This window comes from Chiloscyllium punctatum, chromosome 22 (assembly GCF_047496795.1).
Source record: "Chiloscyllium punctatum isolate Juve2018m chromosome 22, sChiPun1.3, whole genome shotgun sequence".
Classification (NCBI taxonomy): domain Eukaryota; kingdom Metazoa; phylum Chordata; class Chondrichthyes; order Orectolobiformes; family Hemiscylliidae; genus Chiloscyllium; species Chiloscyllium punctatum.
In genome coordinates, this window is record NC_092760.1 from 62,021,325 (window position 1) to 62,045,609 (window position 24,285).

A 24,285-nucleotide genomic window follows, 5' to 3' on the forward strand; every position below is an offset into this window, starting at 1 on the left:
TCCACACTGAGTGAACAAGATACCACACTTTGTACAAGCAAACATGCAGTTTATTTATTATTCACCCCCAACTGACACACACACACCTTCAGCTATTCACTTCCTACTTAAGAGATGGTGGGGTGGGGTGGCCAACTTTTTTGCCTGATTAAGTGCCCCCTGCCACAAAGCTTGCATGGACTAGTGAACAAGATTCTGTCTAATGGCTGAGCACAGTACAGAATTTCTCAATGATTCACAATCCCCTAACAGGGTATCTCTTTCTCATCTCAATCCTAAATGGCCCTGTCCTTTTACTATCTAATCCTTTATTCTAAATTTCCCAGCACATGGAAATAATATTTCAGTACTTATGCTGTTGAGTCTCTCAAAAGCACAACAAGTTCAAAGTAGATCACCTCTCATACTGGAAGGCTAAATGTTGGTCTAGGACACTTCCCCTATACCTCATTGAATGGCGCCATAGTTTACTACCTCATCTGAGAGATAGCACCTTCAACAGTGCTACATTCCTTGAGTATTGTATCAGGAGTGCCAGTCAATTTTGATAAGAGTGCAAGTTGAGCCTTGTGACCTAGCTGTATAAGTACCAAGCACTGATCGGAGTCTGACACAATTCTCAACAACTGAAGTTTCGTGGTATGAGGAAGGTGGATCATGTTTCTACAATGAGTGTGGCATAAAGAGAAGCTCCAAGTTTGAAAGATGAAATCCCATCATCAGTGGGAAATCTGGATATTTATGGAGTGGTACAAAATTATTGCATGAATTGGGCGGGTGCAGGATAGGGGAGTCTATCCACTACCATTCTGACCTATCCATAACATCATACACAGGGCTGACTCTTAACACCATCAAGGGCTGTCACTCAGAACAACCAAGGATGAAGATTTCCCTCCCATTATGAATGTAAAAGCTTACACCTGCACTCTAGATCCACTGGTTTTCAAACAGTTAAGCAACCCAAGGCACTTCACAAAAAAGATGCCACCAAACCATATTAACAGATACAGAAGTTCCAAAAGGTTGGTATTTTAAAAAGAAGCAGGAGGAAGACAGAGATGTAGAGACACAGAGAGGTTTAAGAAGGGATTTCCAGGGCTTAGGGACTTAATGGATGAAGTTAAAAATCACACAACACCAGGTTATAGTCCAACAGGTTTATTTGGAAGCACTAGCTTTCAGACCGCTGCTCCTTCATCAGGTGGTTGTGGAGAATAAGCTTATTCTCGACAACCACCTGATGAAGGAGCAGCGGTCTGAAAGCTAGAGCTTCCAATTAAACCTGTTGGACTATAACCTGGTGTTGTGTGATTTTTAAACTTTGTACACTCCAGTCCAACACCAGCGTCTCCAAATCTTGACAGATGAAAGCACAGACACCAGTGCTGGAACTATGAAAATTGGGAAAATTGAGGGGCCTGAGTTGTTGAATCACTGTTCTTGGAAGGATGGAGGAAGTCATGAAGATACAGAAGGATGAGGACGTGGACATTTTTTAAACACGAGGATGATCATTTGAAAATGGAGCCAGTGTGAGTCAGTAATCCTGGGGATGATGGGACTTGGTGTAATTAGGAGTCATCAGTCCCTGTCACTTCAGAAAAGGTGTCAGCTGCATGGAAACCCAACACAACCTGTTCTGAACAACCTTTTGTGGTTTTAATGATGTCCGCTGTTGTGTGATATCAGGTGTTATGCTGACACTCCACAGAAGCAAGCTTTTTTTTAATGTGGGTGCAGCAGCCAGGTGTATAAACCCATCAAGTTGGTTTAAAGAGGCAAGGGGGCTGAATTATCTCCACTCCAGTCTTGAATACTGTGGGGGGCCAATGATGTCAGTAAAACAGTGCATTAGAATAGCTCCCTGGCACATTCCCACCTTCAGGGGCAGGTGAGAAAGAAAGTCAGTACTCCAATATGATGAGGGAGGAAAACCTTCACACTTTTAAGAGCTGAATTAGGGGCCAATTTCCAATGGAGATGATATCTGCCTGGCTTTGGAGCAGCCCCCCTCCACCCACTCACCTTATTGACGGACTCTGCAGAAACAGCATCCCATCTCTGAGGCAGACAAGTAAGTTGTATACAGGCCATCCCTCAACACAACCAGGGATGGAGATTTCCCTCCCATAGTGAGTGGAGCTTGTAGAGACTGTATCTCAGGGACAGGACAAGGAACTATCAGAGGCCATTCACCGGTCAAGGCAACAGCAAGACAAAGGCCATCTCCAGCTTCAAAGCTGATCCTTTAGAGAAGCTGCCCAACTCCAGTGGGCCTCCTCAATCTGACATCTCTGGAAGACATCATAGAGCACGCCCATGTTGAGGTGCCCTTACACTCGGGTCGTCTCCCACAGCAGCATCCACCTCTCTCACTGGAGCTGCCAGCCTGATATCACTGTGGGCTCCACCCGGATTTCTCATTTTCCTGGTCTACCTGCCATCCCTAATCAGATGGTGCTGGCTCCCAGAGACTCAGTGCACTGCTTCAGCCATTTCCTGGTTCATGACTCCGAATCGAGACTGATTCCAGGATTGTAACTTGACCCAGAAAATCTGACTCCGGGGCTATGTTTTCTGTCGAGTGGAGGTAACTTCCATCAGGGAAAACAAAACCTGATCTAAACCACTGTTTTAATTGCATTACCAAACAATGAGTCATACCGAAATTCAAGATAAATATGTGAAATGCAAACATTTAAAAAATTATATTTTCAGTCACACAATGCTTGAATGTCCTTGTCTAGTTTAACAAGTCGATACGTTTGATGTGGCAGTAATGCACAGCGGACGATTCAGAATTAGAAAGTAATCAGTTTAGACAGGAGCACAGCATCGAGGTTAACACTCCAACAGCAAGGTAGAGGGAGGGGGCTGTCCAAGACACTCCCATTCTGAAGAAATGTTAAACTGATCCCCCATCTTCTCATAGGAACCAAAACATCTATTTGAAGAAGAGCAGAGAAATTTCCTGTGCTTTCCTGGCTGATATTTATCCCTCAACTAACACTAAAACCTGATTAATCATGCTGCTCTTTTTGGGAGTTTACTGAGCACTGCTTCACCTAGCATGGTTCAAAATGACTTCATTCACTGTGAAAGTACTTTGTAATGCCCTCAGACCATGACAGGTGTTCCAAAGATGTAAGTCTTTCTTTTAGACAAGAAACAAGTTTTTTTTAAATCTCTCCTTTCAATCACTGCTATCCTAACTCCTGCTGAGGTACAGTTCCACAAATGTTAATCAGCTGCTGCTGTCTTACTCAATCGGCTAATCTTCACAGTCATACTCAGATAGCGAGTGTTAGCTTTCCAGCGAAGTCACCTTCTGTGAGTGCTGTCTCTGACTTGTATCTAATCAGTCACCCCTGGAGATGTTATTGCGGTGCTTTGATCGTGTCCCTATCTCTGTGCCAAAAATTCTATATCTGAGTCCAATGCCAGGACGTGCTGGCCATGGAAGATGGATTTGCCGTGTGGCCAAATGAGTATGATTATCAGCCTGTACATTTTTCTAGTTCACCTGAGGTAGGTGGTAGGTGAGGTCGAGTCTCCTGGTCAACTATTCTCCAGAAGGCAAAGACAGACCACTGCAGTATTTGTAATGGCCATCCAATGGACATATGTAACCTGGCCCTCAGCAACAATGATGAGCGAGAAGAGCCATATTGTCTAGAGGAAAGGAGAGCTCTTTACAAATTACTTGCTGTTTCACAGATTTGGAGTTGATTTTATTTGATTTGAAGAAGTATCTGCCTTTCCAATTATGGACAAATTTCTAAAATTAATTAGTATATGATCACAAACCATTGGCATGGAATTTACAACTGAAGAAACCAAGAGGTTAAATGTGTTCATGGTTATTAAGACACAGAATATTTTGTGATGAGGATGCGATTCTCTGTGAGCAGCAAATGTTATTGAATGATTTGCACTTATCTACATGTGACTCCAGACCCACAGCAATATGATTAACTCTTAAGTGCTTTCTGAAATGACTGGGCAAACCACTTAATTCAACAATAATTAAAAATGGACAATAAATATTGGCCATGCCAGTAACATTGTCATCCGATTAAAACGTTTTTTTTTTAATTTGTCAAACATTTGAGCCTATTCTTCATTCTTGCTGGTAGTATATTATTCTGAGAGATTTATAAATTATTTCGAAGTATCTATTTATCTTGCTTAATGCAATTTTTCTTTCCTTGTCATTAATTCTCTTTCTGAGCCTGCCTTACTTTAATCCAATTTCCTTCTTCATCACTCCTGGTTTTTCTCAATCATTAAGTCTCTTTGGTTAAGAATATATATCAGAACAGCTGGAAAGTTGATGTTTTGAGCAGGACCCTTCATCAGGACTTCATCAGCATCTGCAATCCTCACTATCTCTAAGAGTATACATGTTGCTCCCCATCTTCTATTGACCAGGTGTCCTATTGCCTTGACTGTGTCCATTATCAGCTTCCACACCCAGCAAATTACAGAACATTAAAAGTTCATCTTGAAGGGTGAGGGGGAAAAGAACAAATTCCAGACAACACAGCAAGATTGCCCCACTCAAGCAAGATCTGGGCCAATGTTTGCTTTAGAGAAAGGGAAACACACATTAAAAGTTAGTAAGGAAAAATCTGTAATAAAGACCAAACTGTGGCCAAATTTGCTCTTTACTCTCTCCTGTTTGAGGATATCTGTTTCCGTTTTAAGTTAATTTTCCCTCTTGGGACAATTTTTCACAAGCTGTAACATGCAAAAGTGTAACTATTATTGATAACTGTTGTCTAAGGGTAGAATTGTACTGAAATGTTTGCAGAACAACATGTTCTTGTATAACAAGACCTTGAGATGAAAAATCTCCCAGTGTCATAACGTTATTTATGTGTGGGATGGGAGACAGGGAGAAAAAGCTTTTGTTTCTCGCCATGAGTTGGCTGAATTGCAGAACTTATCACTGGTTGTCATCTCTCATTCATTCTATCTTTTCTAGGACAAACATTCTTCAAATTCTAATCATTCTGGAATGCTGATCAGATTTTGGCAGTTTAAACTCCTCTTGCATTTCTTACTGTAGTGTTACTGATCCTTCCATTTTAACTTAATTTATTGTTAACTCCATTTAGGTTTAGGCTGGTGCTTGCAGGCTGTGTTGTGAGGTGACTTCTCTCAAGGAGGACTTTAAATAGATTCTCCATCTGTGTCTCGTGTGGAGGTAAAAGGACCAATCTGAGGTACAGGGGAGTTTCCCAGTGCTCTGGGCAAAATTTATTTCCTACCTAACCCAAACTCTGCTCACGTTTTTTTTCACTGTTTGTGGGGTCTAGCTGGGACCAAATTGGCTGCCTACAGAAAAGTGACAACTGTTCAGAAGTAATTCTGAATCATTTTGGGAGACTGAAGTGCAGTACAATTGTTTTTGTAAAATTTCCGAGATCAAAGTATTTGCCACGGCCTTTCCCCTTTAACGTGTTTACCTCTGATCTTTAAATCATTCTGACACGGCTTCTATCTCTTCCAATAACTCCTTGTGGCTTTGTTAGTTTTGGCAAAAGAACAGACATTCCAGGGTGACTGACTCAATCGCTTTATCTCTCAGAGAACACATTCGTGGTTATCCAGCCAGTCCATCAGCAGTATATTGCAATGATGTGGCCAGACAATTTGAAAACCCTTTGGCCTGGCTTGATATGCTGGTCCACAACAGATAGTGCAGCCGTTATTTTTCTGAACGAGCATTCAGAGGCTGAAACAACAATCCAGAGAGTCAATTTCAAAACTGAGGGTTTAAATTTCAGTTTAAATATGAAATCTGCATATAAAAGGCTGGTCTCAGTATAAATGATTGAGGAGCTGTCAGATTACTGCTCCAAAAAATCTAATTGTTTCACCAATACCCTTTTAGGGAATGAAATCTATTGTCCTTATGCAGTCTGAATCTTGAACAAAAACTTCAGGATGCCATCAATGTGATTGGAGTTTTAAATGTCCTGCAAGTGACCCAGAGAGATACTGAACATTAACAAATCAGGACAAGTCACAATGGGCTAGTCATATTAGTGATAAGCACATGCCAAGAATGAATAAAAATTCAACCAGTTGGAGTCAATAATATTGACTCTTTTGGATGTATTATCACTGTCTTGCAATTACTAGTTCATGCTCACGTATCATTAAATCACAATCAGAGAATCATAGGGAACAAAAGGCAGTAACTTGGCCCATTTTGTCTCTGCTGGCTTTTTGAAAGTGCCATGTGATTAGTCTGCCTCCTCTACTTTCTTCCAATAGCAATTTAAAAATGCTCTTTTCTAGCAGTTTCATGGAATCATCGAATCCTACAGTGCAGAAAGAGACCATTCAGTCCAGCGAGTCTGCACCAACCCTCCAAAGAACATCTCACCCAGACCCAGACCCACCCTCTCCCCACAACCACACATTTACCATGGTTAATCCACGTAGCCTGCACAACTCTGCACACTATGGGTTATTTAACATGACCAATCCACCTAACCTGCACATCTTTAGACTTTGGGAAGAAACCTGAGCATCCAGGAAACCCACACAGATACATGGAAAATGTATAAACTCCACACACGGTGCGCAAAGCTGGAATCAAACCCCGGTCCCCGATGCTGTGAGGTGGTAGTGCTAACCACTGAGCCACCATGCTGCCCAGTTTCCTTCAGAAAGTCATTATCGAATCTGCTGTCACAGCCCTTTCAGACTGAAACTGCAATGAGATAATGTGCTTACAGATCTGCTGTCATTCAGCAGATCTGTATTGGCTCAAATCACTGCAAAAAGAGGATATGAGATAGCCTTGGCAAATAAGGGTAAGGATAGTCCAAAGAGATTCCACAAGCACATAAAGAGTAAGACAGCAACTAGAAGGAGAGTAACACCCCTTAAAGATCGAACAGGTCATCTCTGTGTTGAACCTCAGGAGATGGAAGACATATTTTCAGGAGATGGGAGAGATATGTTATGAATATTTTGCATCAGTTTTTATTGTGGAGAAAGAAATGGAGTTGAGATAACTCAAGGAAATAAATATAGATAATTTGAAAACAGTTCGCATTACAGAAGAGGAAGTTCTGAAGGTCTTGGAAAATATAAAGGTGGATAAATCTCTAGGACCTTATCTAGGACTTTGTGGGAGGTTAGGGAGGAAATTGCAGGGCCCCTTGCAGGCATATTTGTATCTTCTATGAATATAGGTGAGGTGCCAAATGACTGGAAAATGGCTAATGGTGTGCCTTTGTTTAAGAAGGAATGTAGAGAGAAGCCTGGGAACTATAAACCTGTGAATCTTAATTCAGTAGTAGGTAAGCTGTTGAAAGTGATTCCGAAAGATAGGATTTATATGCATTTAGAGAGGTGAGGAATAATTAGGGCTATTCCTCCTGGTTTTATGTGAGGTAAATTGTGTCTCATAAACTTGATTGAGGTTTTTGAGGAAGCAACCAAGACGATTGATGCAGACAGAGTGGAAGACATTGTTTACTTGGACTTTAGTAGAGTCTTTGACAACGTTCCACATGTTAGACTAACTAGCAAAGTTAGATCATATGGGATTCAGAGAAAGCCTGGCAATTAGACACAAAATTGACTTAACAGCAGGAAGACAGAGTAGTGGTGGAGGGTTGTTTCTCAGACTGAAGACCTGTGACTAGTGGTGTTCTACAAGGCTTAGTCCTGGGTCCACTTTTGTTTGTCGTTTATATAAATGACTTAGATGAGAATATAGCAAGCATGGTTGGTAAATTTGCAGATGATGCCAAGATTGGTCATATAATGGACAGTGAAGAAGGTTATCTAAGATTACAAAGACATCTTGATCTATTGGGTCAATGGGCTGAAGAGTGGCAGGTGGAGTTTAATAAATGCAAGGTACTACATTTTGGTAAAAAAAAACAAAGGCAGTACTTGTACAATTAATGGTAGGGCCTTGGGTGCTGTTGTAGAACAGATGGTCATGGGGTTCAGTCACATAATTCTTTGAAGTGTACACAACATATCGATAAGGTGGTTAAGAGGGCATTTAGCAAGCTTGCCTTCATTGCTCGGCCCTTTGACTTTCAGAGTTGGGACATTATTTTGAGGTTGTACAGGATGACGATGAGGCCTCTTCTGGAGTACTGTGTCCAGTTTTGGTCTCCCTGTTATAGGAAGAATGTGATTAAGCTGGAGAGGGTTCAGAACAGATTTACCAGGATGTTTAAGGGAATGGAGAGTTTGAGTTATAAGGACAAGTTGGACAGGCTGGGACATTTTTTTCACCAGAGGTTGAGAGTGACCTTCTACAGATTTATAAAATAATGAGGAGTATAGATAAGTTGAATGGCAAGTGTTTTTTCCCCGAGGGTGGTGGATTTCAAGACTAGGGGCATATTTTTATGTGGAAAGGAGAGAGATTTAAAAAAGACATAAGGGGTAACTTTTACAAAGAAAGTGGTTCATGTGTGGAATGAACTGCCAGAGGAAATGATGGATGTGAGTACAGTTACAAGATTTAAAAGACATTTAAATAAGTACATGAATAAGAAATGCTTAGTGGGAACTGGGCCAAGCACAGGCAGGAGGGACTAGTTTAGCTTGGAATTACAGTTGGCATGGACTGGTTGGACCAAAGAGTCTGTTTCTGTGCCACATGACTCTATGAGTCTGTAATCAGTCATTCGCTGCCTGAACGGACTGTGACAGCAGATCTCTGGCGTCTTCCCACAGTCCAAAGATGTACAGGTTAGGTGAACTGGCTATGCTAAATTGCCCATACTGTTCAGGGATGTGTTGGTTAAGTGCATTAGTCATGGGTAAATGTAGAATAATAGGGTAAGGGAATGGGTCTGAGTGGGATATGCTTCGGAGGGTCGGTGTGGACTTGTTGGGCCGAAGGGCCTGTTTCCACACTGTAGGGATTCTGTGATTCTATGACTCCACTACAGTTCCTTTATTAGTTTCATCGGCCGTTTATCATCCACATGAAAGAGCAGTCAAGGCCTTGATATAATGTCTCATTTAAAAGACAATGCAGTCCTCTCCCTCTGATAAGTCCAGATCACACTCCTATAATAGTTTCCTTACTGTTGACTGGTCTGCCCATCCGTACTTACCTGGCCACTGATTATGAGTCAAAAAGTGTGGTGCTGGAAAACACAGCAGATCAGGCAGCATCCGAGTAGCAGGAGAGTCAACATTTCAGACATAAGACCTCCATCAGGAATGTCCCTGTATCAGTGCAGGTTTCTTCTGGTGCTCTGGTTTTCTTCTACAGTCCAAAGATGTGCAGGTTAGGTGAATTCACCATGCTGAATTGCCCATTGTGTTCAGGTTAGTTGGATTAGCCATGGGAAATGCAGGGTTAAAGGATGGCTCTGGGTGAGATGTTGTTTGGAGGGTTGGTGTGAACTTGATGGGCTGAATGGCGAGCTTCCATATTGTTTTCATTGTATTCTAAGTCCAGTTGGATGACTCACAATGACTCTAGTCTCCTGAAACTTGTTTCCATCGCTTTTGGAGTTAGGGAGGATTTTCCCCAATTGTTCCCCAGAGACCTTATTTCTAGACGTTTTAACCTCTCGATTATATTATGTGCTGGTAAATGGGCTTATTGTTGTAGGAACAGTAATTGTAGGGATGGAGATGTAGTTTTGGTGGAACATGATATTATGAAACATAACCAATGAACCAACTGCTTTTTCTGTCTGTCATTTTCATATTTCCATAGGTGCCGTCTAGCATGAAAAGAATATAGAGATGCAGGAGAAAGTGTAAAAAAGGTTTTCAAGGATTAAACCACAACTGAGCAGTAACACTTAGCAAGCAAGGTGGAACAGGCTGAGGTGTTCCTCTCCAGGAAAGAGAAAGCTGAGGGATAACCTGAAGGATGTAGGGGATCTACTTTAACTTATGAATTATATCAAATATGGGGTGTGAATATAAGATAAACATTAATACATCCATTGGAAGCAGGAGGAACTTCTATATGCAGACAAGGCTGAGAATGTGTAACTTACTACCACATGGAGTGGCTGAAGGGAATACTGGATGGGCAATAAATGCTGGCCTATCCAGCGACAATCTCACCCCATATATGCTTCAGAAAAGGTACAGATACGTCAACGGTTAATTGTCAAGCTTTGTTTAATATTTTAACAGGTCAGAATAACTCTAATTATTCAAGGTATTGCTTTCAGACATCATCAAGAAAATGGCTGTCAGCTGTTTAGATGTATTGAAACAGGTACAGTCTGTGTACATAGTCTTTATGTCTGTAATGAATAGGGCCCTGTTTATTAATTTACGTAGCTTCCACCAGTCCACACAAGTGCATCACAGTGTGAAGCCTAAATTGGTATTCATCCTTATTCTTCACACCCTCAGGATTATGTAGTTAATGTTGTCCAGTTGTGGAATCACATTAAATGATGGACATCATGTTGTGAGCTTTGAATGTGGGCTCAGTAGCCTCCTTCACCTCCTATATCTTATGGGTGATGTGTTTCAACAATGTAGGAAGGTTCTTTTGTCCATAGGGAAGAACAATATTGAAATTTGAGAATAACAATGCCAATATAAGGAATCTCCAATCCATTAATGGCAGTGAATTTGTCATGTCAAGGCTTCACCATGTTGTGTCATTTGCCTGTATATTGATCATTTTGGATGTGTAATGGAATAAGGTGAGCATTCATATTTATATTGACTTTGGTTCGTAGTTCCTGCTGTCCATTTTTCCTCAGAGGCATGATCTGATCATAGTAGATGCTTTAGCTCCTTTAAAGTTGACAATATGTCAGATCAATCATATATACTGTTTGATTCAAGTCCGGAAGTTGTTATGTTACAGGTACTTCCTGAACTTCATCCACATGTTTGTGCTTTAAGGGTATAACCTTGGGAAAAGTTTTTGTGTTGGACTTTGGCTGAACCTTTTCAATGTTTCCGTGTTAAGCTTTACGTTGCATCTTTGGCTTTTCCTGAGGATTAGAGTTTCTGAACATTTTTTGCCATTGCCCCTTTGTAGCACTTAGTTTACATGAGTCCTGCAATTAGGGGCATTACTTCAGTAACTGAGGTAAACTGCATTTCATGTATGATTTTGTTTATTGACTTTGTTTACTGTTGTTGTGGAGTCAAGCACTTTGAGGTGCTGCTGTCTTATAACAATGGCTTCAAATGTTTATTCATCTTCCATCCATTGTGCATCAATAATGTATCCTTTATCTCAAGAATTCTCTTTGAATGACTTTATTGGAGAAACGATCAACAATTCCATGAGTCTTCTCTGTTGAAGTCACACTCCACTCCCTTGCACTGACATCTGCCAATAACCGGTCACTTGATTGCAGCCCATAGGACAGAGATTCAATTCTAAAGTTGCAAAGGTTGAATTCTAAAGTTTACCTTATTCCTGAACTGGTGAAATTAAAGATCTTTTCAGGGTTTTTCTGGGCATTGTCAGATAAACCTGAAGAAGTAACTCCTTTCAAATTTCCAATTCCTCGATCAATGAAGAGTTTGACAGCTTTCTTTTCTAGGTCAGCTATTTTTTTTTAAGATTACATTACTTACAGTGTGAAATAGGCTCTTCGGCCCAACAAGTCCACACTGACCCGCCGAAGCACGACCCACCCATACATTTACCCCTTTTACCTAACACTACGGGCAATTTAGCATGGCCAATTCACCTAACCTGCACATCTTTGGACCGTGGGAGGAAACCCACGCAGACACGGGGAGAATGTGCAAACTCCACACAGTCAGTTGCCTGAGTCGGGAATTGAACCCGGGTCTCTGGCGCTGTGAAGCAGCAGTGCTAACCACCGTGCCGCCCACATATTTGTTAGTCATTAAAATGAAGTATCATCCTTTGTTTGAATAATTGGAACTCTGCTATGAGATCAGTAACTTGTCACTGTGAATTTTGTTTCTGTTATGTGCTGTATATTATAATGCTTGCTGCTTCTTTACTGTGTTCAAAGAGGTTTCCCTGGAACTGATTCCGAACCGACATTAGCTGACATGAACCTCACTGCTTTACATGGCAGCTGCTGTTTCTTTTCACTGTGCTGAAAGAGAGATTATTGCAACTGGATATAATACAGCAAATCAGTGATTGCTGCTATCTGCTGAATGCAATCTCATTGACTTCAATTCAACTTAAGATGGCCAACATTTTCACCAACATGAGAAAATTAATGGAGTTTTGCGTGTCTTTGATCACATTTCATGCTTCTTTCCAAAAGTCAAAATAGCGGAATTGAGTGATGATTCAATGGAAAAAAGCTTTGAAAAGCAGGAAAAATACTCCTTGTTTGTGCTGCAGCTGAAGATCACTACTGCAGTAGAGTTAGACTGCACGTTCATATAAACCATTGTTTTTCTCCTGTTGGTTCTGGATCAATACCACTTTGCTTGTTTTTCTAAGTAGTGGGTCAGTCTACTGAAGTTCCACATTAACTGAGAAGTTAGTCAAATGCCCCCACATCAGATAGGATATCCTCAGAAACCCTCCTCCCAGTGAGGACCCTGTTATGCTGTAAAGTGAGTAAACACTTGCAGACTTCTGTATTGGGCTCAATGGTGTACTACCATGAGGATATTGAGTTAACCTAGGGAGTTAACTACTCAGTGGTTTTCTAAAAACAATGTTCCAACACTGCACATGACCTGCCATCACAATTTACTCTTTGGGTTTTACTATTCTGTTGGCTTTTGTAACAAGACTACTGAGACTGGTTTCATAATGAGAAGAAGTAGCTAAAGATTTATTTGCAGAGCAACTAAATGCACTACCATTCTATCACAGATGTTAGTATACTCTAGGCTGTGTCACTCAACAAACTGATAGACTCATTGACTTCCCTGATGGATTATAAACTACAGCAACAATAGCAGCAGCTATTTAAGATGGGGGTTGATACCTTTATGCAAGATTATCAAATGGCATGATGTAACACATCATCTCTGACCTCTCTTAATGGTTTGTACTTGCCTGGTCATAGATACATGTAACAGCACGGCACTCTCTCCAGATGTGCTCTACTAGTGATTCCTGCTCTCTTGTCAAACTCTTCTGTTGTGGTCTGGAGCTCATGATAATGCATATAAATTGCTCACAATGTGACTCTCTAAATTCCTTCTTGAACCCAGATGGACCTTCACTGATCAGAGACAATATGCTAGGCATTATCTTTTTAATTGACTTGCACATTTCTTCCTATGGTGTGTCACTTCCAGATGTTGAACTGTTAAGCCTCCAGCACATCTATCTCCGCCTGTTAAAGTTCATGACTTTTCTCAGTGAAATCTGACTCACACCCACCACAGTCTGAACAGGTATGCAAACACAAAAGAAAACTTGAATTTTTAAAAATCATTCGCACGTGGGGGTCACGGTGGCTTAGTGATTAGCACTGCTGCCTCACAGGTACTAGGGATCTGGGTTTGATCCCAGCCTCAGACAACTGACTGTGTGGAGTTACTTCTTGTCTCTGTGTGGATTTCCACTGGGTGCTTTGATTCCCTCACACAGTCCAAAGATGTGCAGGTTAAGTGGATTAGCCATGGGAAATTGCCCATAGTGTCCATGGATGTGTAGGCTAGCTGCATTAGCCATGGCAAAAGCAGGATAGGGTAGAGAGGTGGGTCAGCGTGGGATGCTCTTCAGAGGGATGCATTTGGACTTGAAGGGCCAAATGGCCTGGTACTACATTGTCGGGATTCTATGATTCTATGATAAGCTGAAGATATTAGACAGAGCAACACTGTGGACATTGACAACAGGCCTGTAGAGCTGAAGGTTGCTGCTCTGTAAATACTCACTGCTCTAGCCCAAGTTCCAGTAGAGTTGCTGCACTGGCATTTACCCAACCATATGGGAAATTGCCCAAGTAGTCCTGTCCATGAGAAACAGGACAAATCCCATCTGGCCACTTGCCATCCTTTCAATCATCAGCAAAATAATGGAATGCGTCATTGACAGTTGTATTAAGTTGCACTTGTTCAACAACAGCCTGTATCCAACGCTCAATTTGGGTTTCACCAAGGTGATTCAGCTCCAGACCACCTTATAATCCTTGTCTTAACATGTACAGAAGAGTTGAATTCTAGAGATGAGATGATGGTACTCTTGACACCAAAGCAACATTCGAGTGAGTAGAGACATAACAAAATGCAACCAATGGTAATCAGGATGAAACATCTCACTGGTTTGAATCACACCTCGCACACAGGAAGGTGGTTGTGATTGTTAGAAGCTAATCATCTCAGCCCCAAGACATTGCAATAGGTCTTCCATAGCATAGTGTCCTAGGCCCAGGTCCATTCTCTAGAAACAGAAATATCATTTCGAGTCCAAAAACATTTCTTTGGACATTAACTCTGTTTTTCTCTCTCCATTGATGTTACCAGACCTGCTGAGTTTCTTCAGCATTTTCTGTTTTCCAGCACCAGCAGTATTTTGCTTTTATTTGAGTGTGATGGAACACTGTCCGCTTGCCTTGATGAGTGCAAATCCAGTGACTCGCAAGACATTCGACATTGTGCAGGATGAAGCACCTCATTTGAAGGGCACCCTATCCACAATCGTAAACATGCATTCCCTCCACTGCCAGTGCACAGTGTCAGGATTGTATTTCATTGTCAACAGTGTGTCTCAAACCTTTTCCCACTGTCACACCATTTCAAGACTTGGAAACACTCAATGAATAATGAGAGAAGGAAGGAAGACCTATGAAGGCAAAGAAATGGGGGCCAGCTGCTTCTGACTTGCAGCCCATGTCTCCAAGGTTTCAGTTTGTGGCTACACTTAACCTCCCCCCCACTTCCCAACCTCCAACCCCCACCAACCACTTCTACCTTGGAAATCTGGTTGTACAAATGTTGTGTCAAAATGTGTGGTACTGGAAAAGCACAGCTGGTCAGGCAGCATCCGGGGAGCAGGAGAGTCAATGTTTCGAGCATAAGCTCTTCAACAGGAGAGGCTTATACTCAAAACATCAACTCTCCTGCTTCTCGGATGCTGCCTGACCAGCTGTGCTTTTCCAGCACCACACATTTTGATTCTGATCTCCAGCATCTGCAGTCCTCACTTTCTACAAGTGTTGTCTGGCAACTTTTCAAGGTTCCTTTAACAGCACCTTCCAAACCCGTGATTTCTGCCCCCTAGAAGGACAAAGGCAACAGACGCATGGCACACCACCACCTGCAAGTTTCACTCCAAGTCACACACCATCCTGACTTGGAACAATACGTCCATTTCTTCACTGAGACCAGATAAAAATCTTCTCCCTTTAATAGCACTGTTGGTGCACCTACACCAGCTGAACGGTTACAGTTCAGAACAGGAGCTCTCCACCACTTTTTCAAACTATAGATAAGCTATAAATTCTGCTCTTACCAAAGAAATTGGCAAAATGTTTGCAATAATTAAAGGCTGTGAGTTACACCCTGTTCTATTTCAGGAATAACAAGATCTTTATCTGCTGGAGAAGCTTGATTTCTTCTGTTGAGACCCCTGCTCAGGTGGATGGGGTCATTTCAGGCTGGGACACAGTCCTGATTTATATAGAGATAACTTCAGTAAAGAACTCACTCAGCTGACATCTGAGGAATTGGCTTCCTTTCCAATCTGCGATGTGTATCAGGAACACTGCAGCAGCTGTGGTTTGGGTTCATCCCTCGACTTGGCAAATGGATGGGAATTACTCAACCATCCTCAGAGTACAGTTTGACCGGGTGGCCTTCTGGCCACATGCAGTTCACTGACCTGAGTGAAAAAGGCAGTTACAAACAGAGCCATTCAGGATCTGATTAATAAGAGAATGATGCTACACCTGGGTGGCAAGGAGCAGGACTGCCTGCTCCAGAAGTGATCTCAGCTGGAAGCGGGAAGGAAGCAGACATCAAAGGGTGGTCAGAGGAGAATTCCTGAACTTCCTGTCCACCAGGGCACATTAGAACAGTGATTGAAATTTCCTTTCTGCTTCTCTTCTGGATTATGCAGAATAGGTGTGTATTCCCCAGGTTGAGATTAAGAGGGTAAAGTATATGAAATCCTGAAGAAGTTTGAGAGGTATTGAGAAATGTTTCCCAGGCTTGGTAATTTAGAACACAGGGTCAGAGTGACCATTTTGGGTGGTTACAGAGGAAGGGTGTGAATCTTTGACACCCTCTTCCCCAGACAGGCCTGGATACTTAGTCACTGAGTACAGTCAAGATAGAGGACAATTAGTGTTTTGAATGTTAAAGGCATAAATGGGGTCCAGGATTATTGTGGGAAATTAAGGTAAAGATCAATCATTATCTTATTGAATGCTGGGAGAGACATGGAGGGCCACTAGCATATCCAGCTCTGTTTCTTATGCTCTCCCCCCCCTCATTTCTCCATTTTGGATCTTCAGTTAACATAGCAGCTCAGGCCTAGGAGACATCAAATATGGCTCTGTGTGTGTGTGTGTGTGTCAAAGAGAATGTGTCTGTGTATGCATGTCAGAGTGTGTGTGACAAAGAGTGTGTGTGTGAGAGAGAGGAAGATTGTGAGAGAGAGAGTGTGTGAGTGCCCTCATATGTTTGAGTGCATGCATGCACTTGTGTGTTTGTGTATGTGTGCATGTGTTTGTGTGTGCACCTTTGTGCTTGTATATGAGTTTATATGTATGTGTTTCTGTGTGTCCATGTGTGTACCTGTGTGTTTGTGTGTAGGCACATGCATGTGTGTTTCTCTGTGTATGTGTACACGTGTATGTGTGTCTATGTGATTGTTAGTGCTCAATCGCATGTGTGCATGCACATGCGTGTGTGAGTGTGTGTATTGGTGTCTGTATGTGGGTGACTGTTAGTGTGTGTCTGTATGTGTGCATGTGGGTGTTTGTATGTGTGTCTGTATGTGTGTGAGCACATGTGCATGTCTGTGTGGGTTTGTGAGTGTGTGTGTGTTGTGTGTGTGTAATTTCTCCTCCCGGAAGGTGCTAAGAGAGGAGGTGAGAATGGGCAAGCATTGGGTAAGTTGGTCCTGGAGATACCTTCCAGCTCCAGTCCAATCTCTGACCCTGAGCTCATGAACCCTGCCACCACCTCAGTAACTAAAAGCTGGCAAGCAAGTTCATGAATGATAGTTTTGACTCACAAGCAGTTAAAACCCTTCAGTGGTCAAATAGCGGCCACTTAAGGCCCCTAACTCATCATATGCCCTTTCCTTTGTGTCTAACCTGCCAGACCCCATCTCCTTCCAACTCTAACTCTGCAACAAGAAGATAAATGGATTTACCTTCTCACTGCCAGAGGACCTGAGAATTAGGCCTTGATGGTTTACTGTGATGGTTGATACAGTGAGGTATCTTGCTGCTGTGAGCTCCTTTGTTTGTCACCACCTAACAAACTCACTCCAACTTAGAATGAAAAGAGGGGAAAATTGCCCCCAGTGCGTGAGGGGGAGAGTGTGCATGTGGGTGGGTGTGCGTATGTGAGTGTGTTTCTGTGCATGACAGAGTGTGTGCAGCCAGTATTGAGAGCAGATGACCGAGTCCTCACCCACCAAGACGGGAGCCTGGTGTGGCACCCTGTCCAGAAGGACCATTAGGTGCCAATGAGGCAGATCAGTGGCAGGCTTCCCAGGGTCTAGCACCCCCTGCTGTTGGAGACCTGAAGCTGAGTACTGTAGAGCACACCAGTGGCACTGGTGACTGCTGTGGATAACTCACCAGCTGAAGAGCCAGGCTTGCTGAGACCTGGTGTTGGCTGGAGAGACATTGTGAGAGCAGTTGGCAGCCTGAGCAGTGAATTGAAATGCATCTTTGTTTTTAATACGTTCTTCATGGGGAGTCCCTTGCCCACAACAGCAGGGTGACATTCATATTCAACTTTGGAATCTCAACGGGCAGCAGGGTGAGAAGGCCACTTGTGGGTTCCCTACCACAGACATAGTTGAGGAAGAGGCAGGAAGGTGATTGGGTCCCCACCCAACATTTACCCACTTAATTAAATGCCCCCACACACAAGCCTAGTCTCAGGGGAGAGTGTTAAATACCCACCCTATGTGTGGGTGGGCGAGTATTTGTACATATAGCCTGTTGAGAAATTATACACGTCCCCCTAAAAAATACTGAGTCTAAAGATTGATAATCTGGGAGTTATTGTGAGTCTGATTTCAGGAATGAGCTGCATTATCATTGAATATGAATCTCAGAGAAATACTGATGACTGTATTTCCTTGTCATTTCTCCAGCAGTTCATCTGCTCCAAACTGGATCTGTTGACTGTAAAAGAACTAAATGTGCAACTGGAGACTTCGAACTGCGTGAAACACTGTCCACTACAGAGAGACACTCACCTCAAAAATCGCCAGATAACCTCCTGGCAATCCGAGTCACTGTGAATAGTGACAGCAGCAGGTAATAGTGATGTTAACCCCCCATTGTACTGAAGGTTCCTTCCCTCAATGACCTGCTCCGTGCTAGAAGCCAGTTATACTGCATGTTTCACATTGAGACGAGGGAATCTTGGCTACGCCTGAATCTGTCCTGAATCTAAATAGAGGAACCTCTGACCTCTGATGGTATGAGGTATGAGCTGGCTATGATAACTTGGGGAGCGTTACGTGAAGGATGACTGTGGATAGGCAATGGCAAACATTGAAAGAGTGCATGAAGAAAGTGCAACAATTGTTCAGCCAAGTCTGGTACATAAATCGAACAAGAAAGGTGACTCCACTGCGGGAGGTTAGGGATAGTGTTAGATCCAAAGTCAGGTCATTAATTTGGCCAAAAAGAGCAGCAGACCTGGGGATTGGGAACAGCTTTAATTTCCACAAAGGATGGCAAAGATTAAGAGAGGAAAATAGAGTGCGGGAATAAGCCTGTGAGAATACATACACTGATTGTAAAGGATTCCAAAGGGTACGTGAAGAGAACAAGACAATTTTAGGTCTCTTACAATCAGAAACACGGAAAGTTATAATGCAAACAAAGAGATAGTTGTCCAATTAAAATCATACTTTGGTTCTATCTTCACAAAGAAGGACACAAAAACCCCTCCGCAAATGCTGACAAACACACAGCCAAGTGAGAGAGAGGAACTGAAGGCAAACTGTAGTTTTAGAGAAATTGTTTTGGGGAAACTGATGGATCAAAGGCTGACATATCCCCAGGGCCCCGATAACCTACATCCCAAGATACTTAAAGGAGTGGACCTCGAAATATTGGATGCATTGGTGGTCATCATCCAAGATTCGATAGACTCAGGAACAGATCGTAAGGATTGGAGGGTACCTACGGTAACCCCACTATTTAAAAAATGGTGCAGAGAGAAGTGAATTACAGACACGTTGTCCTGACATCAGTAATAATGAAAATGCTGGAGTCCATTTAAGAGCAGAGCATTTGGAAGACAGTGCCAGGAGGGGACAGAAAGTGAAATCATGCTCACTAAATCAATTGGATTTTCTGAGGATGTAACCAATGGCGTTGGTAAGTGGTGGGGGGGGGGGGGGGGGGGGGAACTAGTGGATAAGGTTTACTTGGACTTTCAGAAAACATTCAATAAGGTGTCCTGTAAGAGATTACCCAAAAGGTTAAAGCACATGGGATTGTGGTTGGTGTACTGACGTGACTAGCAACACGAAACAAAGTGTAAGAGTAAATGGGTTATTTTATGAGTGGCAGCCAATGACCAGTGGGATACTGCAGGGATCAGTGCTTGGACTCTTGCTATTCACAATAATGATTTAGATAAGGGAACTAAGTGTAATATCTCCAAGTTTCAATACACTAAAGCTGGAGGGTAGAGTATACTTTGAGAAAGATGCAGAGATGCTTCAGTATGATGTGGACAAGTTGAACGAGTGAGAAAATCTCTTCATTCATTCCTGGAATGAGGACATTGCTGGCTAGGCAGCATTTATTGCCCATCCCTAATTGTCCAGAAAGCAGCTCAGTGTCAATCATGTTGCTGTGGGTCTGGAGTCACATGTAGGCCAGACCAGGTAAGGATGGCAGTTTCCTTCCCTAAAGGACATGGGTGAACCAGATGGGTTTTTCCAACAAACGACAATGGATTCACGGTCATCATTAGATTCTTAACTCCAGGTGTTTTAACATTGAATTCAATTCCAGCATCTGTCATGGCAAGATACAAATCCAAGTCTCTAGCACATTATCTGAGACTCTGGATTAATAGTCCGGTGTTACTGCCACTGGGCCATTGCCTCCCATTCAATGCAGTATAATGTGAAAACAGGTGAGATTATCCACTTTGGTGGCAAAAACAAGAAGGTGGACTGTTATCTGAATGATGATAGATCAGGAAAGGGAGAGCTGCAGTGAGACCTGGGTGCCCTTGTAAACCAGTCACTGAGGGTCAGCATGAAGGTACAGCAGGCAGTGAAGATGAGGATGCAGGTACACCAGTAACTGAAGGTGAGGATGCAGGTACAGCAGGCAGTGAAGGTGAGGATGCAGATACAGCAGGCAGTGAAGGTGAGCATGCAGGTACAGCAGGCAGTGTAGGTGAGCATGCAGGTACAGCAGTCACTGAAGGTGAGGATGCAGGTACAGCAGGCAGTGTAGGTGAGGATGCAGGTACACCAGTCACTGAAGGTGAGGATGCAGGTACACCAGTCATTGAAGGTGAGGATGCAGGTACAGCAGTCACTGAAGGTGAGCATGCAGGTACATCAGGCAGTGACGGTGAGCATGCAGGTACAGCAGGCAGTGTAGGTGAGGATGCAGGTACAGAATCAATGAAGGTGAGGATGCAGGTACAGCAGTAACTGAAGGTGAGGATGCAGGTATAGCAGTCAATGAAGGTGAGCATGAAGGTACAGCAGGCAGTGAAGGTGAGGATGCAGGTACAGCAGTCACTGAAGGTGAGGATGCAGGTACAGCAGTAACTGAAGGTGAGGATGCAGGTACAGCAGTCAATGAAGGTGAGCATGAAGGTACAGCAGGCAGTGAAGGTGAGGATGCAGGTACAGCAGTCAATGAAGGTGAGCATGAAGGTACAGCAGGCAGTGAAGGTGAGGATGCAGGTACAGCAGTCACTGAAGGTGAGGATGCAGGTACAGCAGTCACTGAAGGTGAGGATGCAGGTACAGCAGGCAGTGTAGGTGAGCATGCAGGTATAGTAGGCAGTGTAGGTGAGGATGCAGGTACACCAGTCACTGAAGGTGAGCATGCAGGTATAGCAGGCAGTGAAGGTGAGGATGCAGGTACAGCAGTCACTGAAGGTGAGCATGCAGGTATAGTAGGCAGTGTAGGTGAGGATGCAGGTACACCAATCATTGAAGGTGAGCATGCAGGTACAGCAGGCAGTGACGGTGAGCATGCAGGTACAGCAGGCAGTGAAGGTGAGGATGCAGGTACACCAGTCACTGAAGGTGAGCATGAAGGTACAGCAGTAACTGAAGGTGAGGATGCAGGTACACCAGTCACTGAAGGTGAGCATGCAGGTACAGCAGTAACTGAAGGTGAGCATGCAGGTACACCAGTCACTGAAGGTGAGGATGCAGGTACACCAGTCACTGAAGGTGAGCATGCAGGTACAGCAGTCACTGAAGGTGAGCATGCAGGTACACCAGTCACTGAAGGTGAGGATGCAGGTACACCAGTCACTGAAGGTGAGCATGCAGGTACAGCAGTAACTGAAGGTGAGCATGCAGGTACACCAGTCACTGAAGGTGAGCATGCAGGTACAGCAGACAGTGAAGGTGAGGATGCAGGTACAGCAGACAGTGAAGGTGAGGATGCAGGTACAGCAGGCAGTGAATAAGGCAAATGGCATGTTAGCCTTCATAGTGAGAGGACTGGAGTATAGGAGCAGGGATGTCCTGCTGCAATATCATAGGACCTTTGTGAGACCATACCTGGAGTATTGTGTGCAGTTTAATCCTCTTTATCTTATGAAGGATGTCGTGGTGCTGGAGGGAATGCAATGAAGGTTTACCGGACTGATTGCTATCATTGACAGGACTGACATATGAAGAGAAACTGACTCAGTTAGAGTTATAGAGTCATTGAGATGTACAGAATGGAAACAGACACTTTGGTCCAACTTGTCCATGCCAACCAGATATCAATTTTCCAGGACAAATACTCCAACCTTGGCAACATCCTTGTAAATCTTTAATGAAACCTTTCAAGTTTCACAACATCCTTCCGATAGGAAGCAGACCAGAATTGCACGCAATATTCCAAAAGTGGCCTAACGTTGTGTACATGCACAACATGACCTCCCAACTCCTGCACTCAATACTCTGACCAATAAAGGAAAACATACCACATGCCTTCTTCACTATCCTATCGAGCCAGACTCCACTTTCAAGGAACTATGAACCTGCACTCCAAAGTCTCCTTGTTCAGCAACTCCCTAGGACTTTGCCATTAAGTGTCTAAGTCCTGCTAAGATTTGCTTTTAGGACTACATTCACTGGATTTCAGAAGAATGAGTGGGGATCTATAAAATTCTATCAAGTCTGGACAGGGGAAATACAAGTAGGTTGTTCTCAATGGCTGGAGTGTTCAGAACCAGCAGTCATTCCCTTTCCCCATAGTCCCGTGATTATAAATATTAGCATTCCGGCAAACTAAGAACATAATATCAGAAGGACTCAGATTAAGGTGTGGGAATAGAGGAACACGTGGAGATCACACAGCTTCTCGAGCTATCTGCTGCATCCTTCAATGGGATCATGGATCATCTAACACCATCCACCACCTTGGTTCTCTAACCCGGAATCTCCTAATCCAACAAAACACTGGTGGTGTCAGCCCTGAGCTCTCCCATCTCTATCAGCTTCTCAGGGGAGAAACCTTCAGACACATCTCGGAGTGACTGAGCTCTAACTTTAAAGCACTTCCTGCTTGTTCTGGATCCCCCACCTGAGGAAACTGGTGTTTGGTATGCTTCCCTTTATTGGTCAGTGCACTGAGTCTAGGATTTGGGAGGTCACGTTGTGGCTGTACAGGACATTAGTCAGGCCACTATAGGAATACTGTATACAATTCAAGTCTCCCTGCTATAGGGAGGATGTTGTGAACCTTCAAAAGGTTCAGAAAAGATTTACAAGGATGTTGCCCGGGTTAGACGGTTTGAGCTATAGGGAGAGGCTGAACAGGCTGGGGCTGCTTTTCCTGGAGGCTGAGGGGTGACCTTATAGAGGTTTATAAAATCATGAGGGACATGGATAGGGTAAATAGATGAGGTTGTTTCCCTGGGGTGGGGGAGTCCAGAACTAGAGGGCTCAGGTTTAGGGTGAGAGGGGGAAGATATAAAAGGGACCTAAAAGGGCAACCTTTTCATGCAGGGGGTGGTACGTGTATGAAATGAGCTGCCAGAGGAAGTGAGGGAGGCATTTAAAAGGCATCTGGATGGGTATATGAAGGGTTTAGAGGGATATGGGCCAAATTCTGGCAAATGAAACTGGATTTATATAGGATATCGGGTCGGCATGGACAAGTTGGACCAAAGGATCTGTTTCTGTGGTGTATTTCTCTATGGCTCTCTGTCTACTCTATTAATTCCTTTAATTACCTGAGACACTTCACCCAGAATACTCCTTCACCTTAACCTACTCTTCTTCTCTTAGTTGCTGCTTCTCCATTTTCCTGACCTTGCCTTCCCCACAGATCTGAAAGTGCATTAAATCCCATACTGAATCAGGAGGCAGGCTCTACTCTCTAGCAAGACGTGAAATCAAAGACCAGCAACTCCTTTATGCTGATGGTACTGTTAACCACCCAGAAGGAACCACCTACTCAAAGACTCATAGACAGCCTTTCCCTTGCCTGTGACTACAAATATTGGACAAAGTTTTGCATCCCCACCCTGGTCACACTGAATAATGATCTGCTGGGGGTCGATAGTAAATGCTATGATTCCCGATCCACAATGACGCCACCTTGATGCAGAGTTCAATACTCACATAAGGAAAGGAATGTAGCCAACATGTAATGCACACAACACCAGGCCTCAGGGCTGACTGGGTGGTTTATCAGGCCTGTCTTTTCAGCACCTTGATGTAGGGATATGAAGTGTGCCAAGAAAAGAAGCTCAGTAATTTCCACCTTTACTGGCTGCTGCACACTTTGAGTATATCTCAGCAGGACAACATTCTGAGTGCAGCAGTCCTCCTGAAGGCATAGAATTCCTACAATATGGAAACAAGCCCTTCAGCCCAACAAGACCACACTGACCCTCTGAAGAGTAACCCACCCAGCCTCATTTACCCCTGACATATGCACCTAAACTACACAGCCCTGAACACTTTGGGCAATTTAGCATGGCCAA

The 24,285-nt window shown here is 43.3% G+C and overlaps 1 protein-coding gene across 12 annotated transcripts in view; it reads left to right on the top strand.

Moving 5' to 3' along the window:
- LOC140493717 (F-actin-monooxygenase MICAL2-like) overlaps positions 1-24,285 on the top strand; it is a 281,189-nt gene that overhangs the window by 182,584 nt on the left and 74,320 nt on the right. For all 12 annotated transcript variants that reach the window (XM_072592483.1, XM_072592479.1, XM_072592486.1 and 9 more), the window contains one exon: positions 18,230-18,395. In XM_072592483.1, coding sequence (XP_072448584.1) covers positions 18,230-18,395 — 166 coding nt within the window. The remainder of the gene's footprint in view (positions 1-18,229; positions 18,396-24,285) is intronic.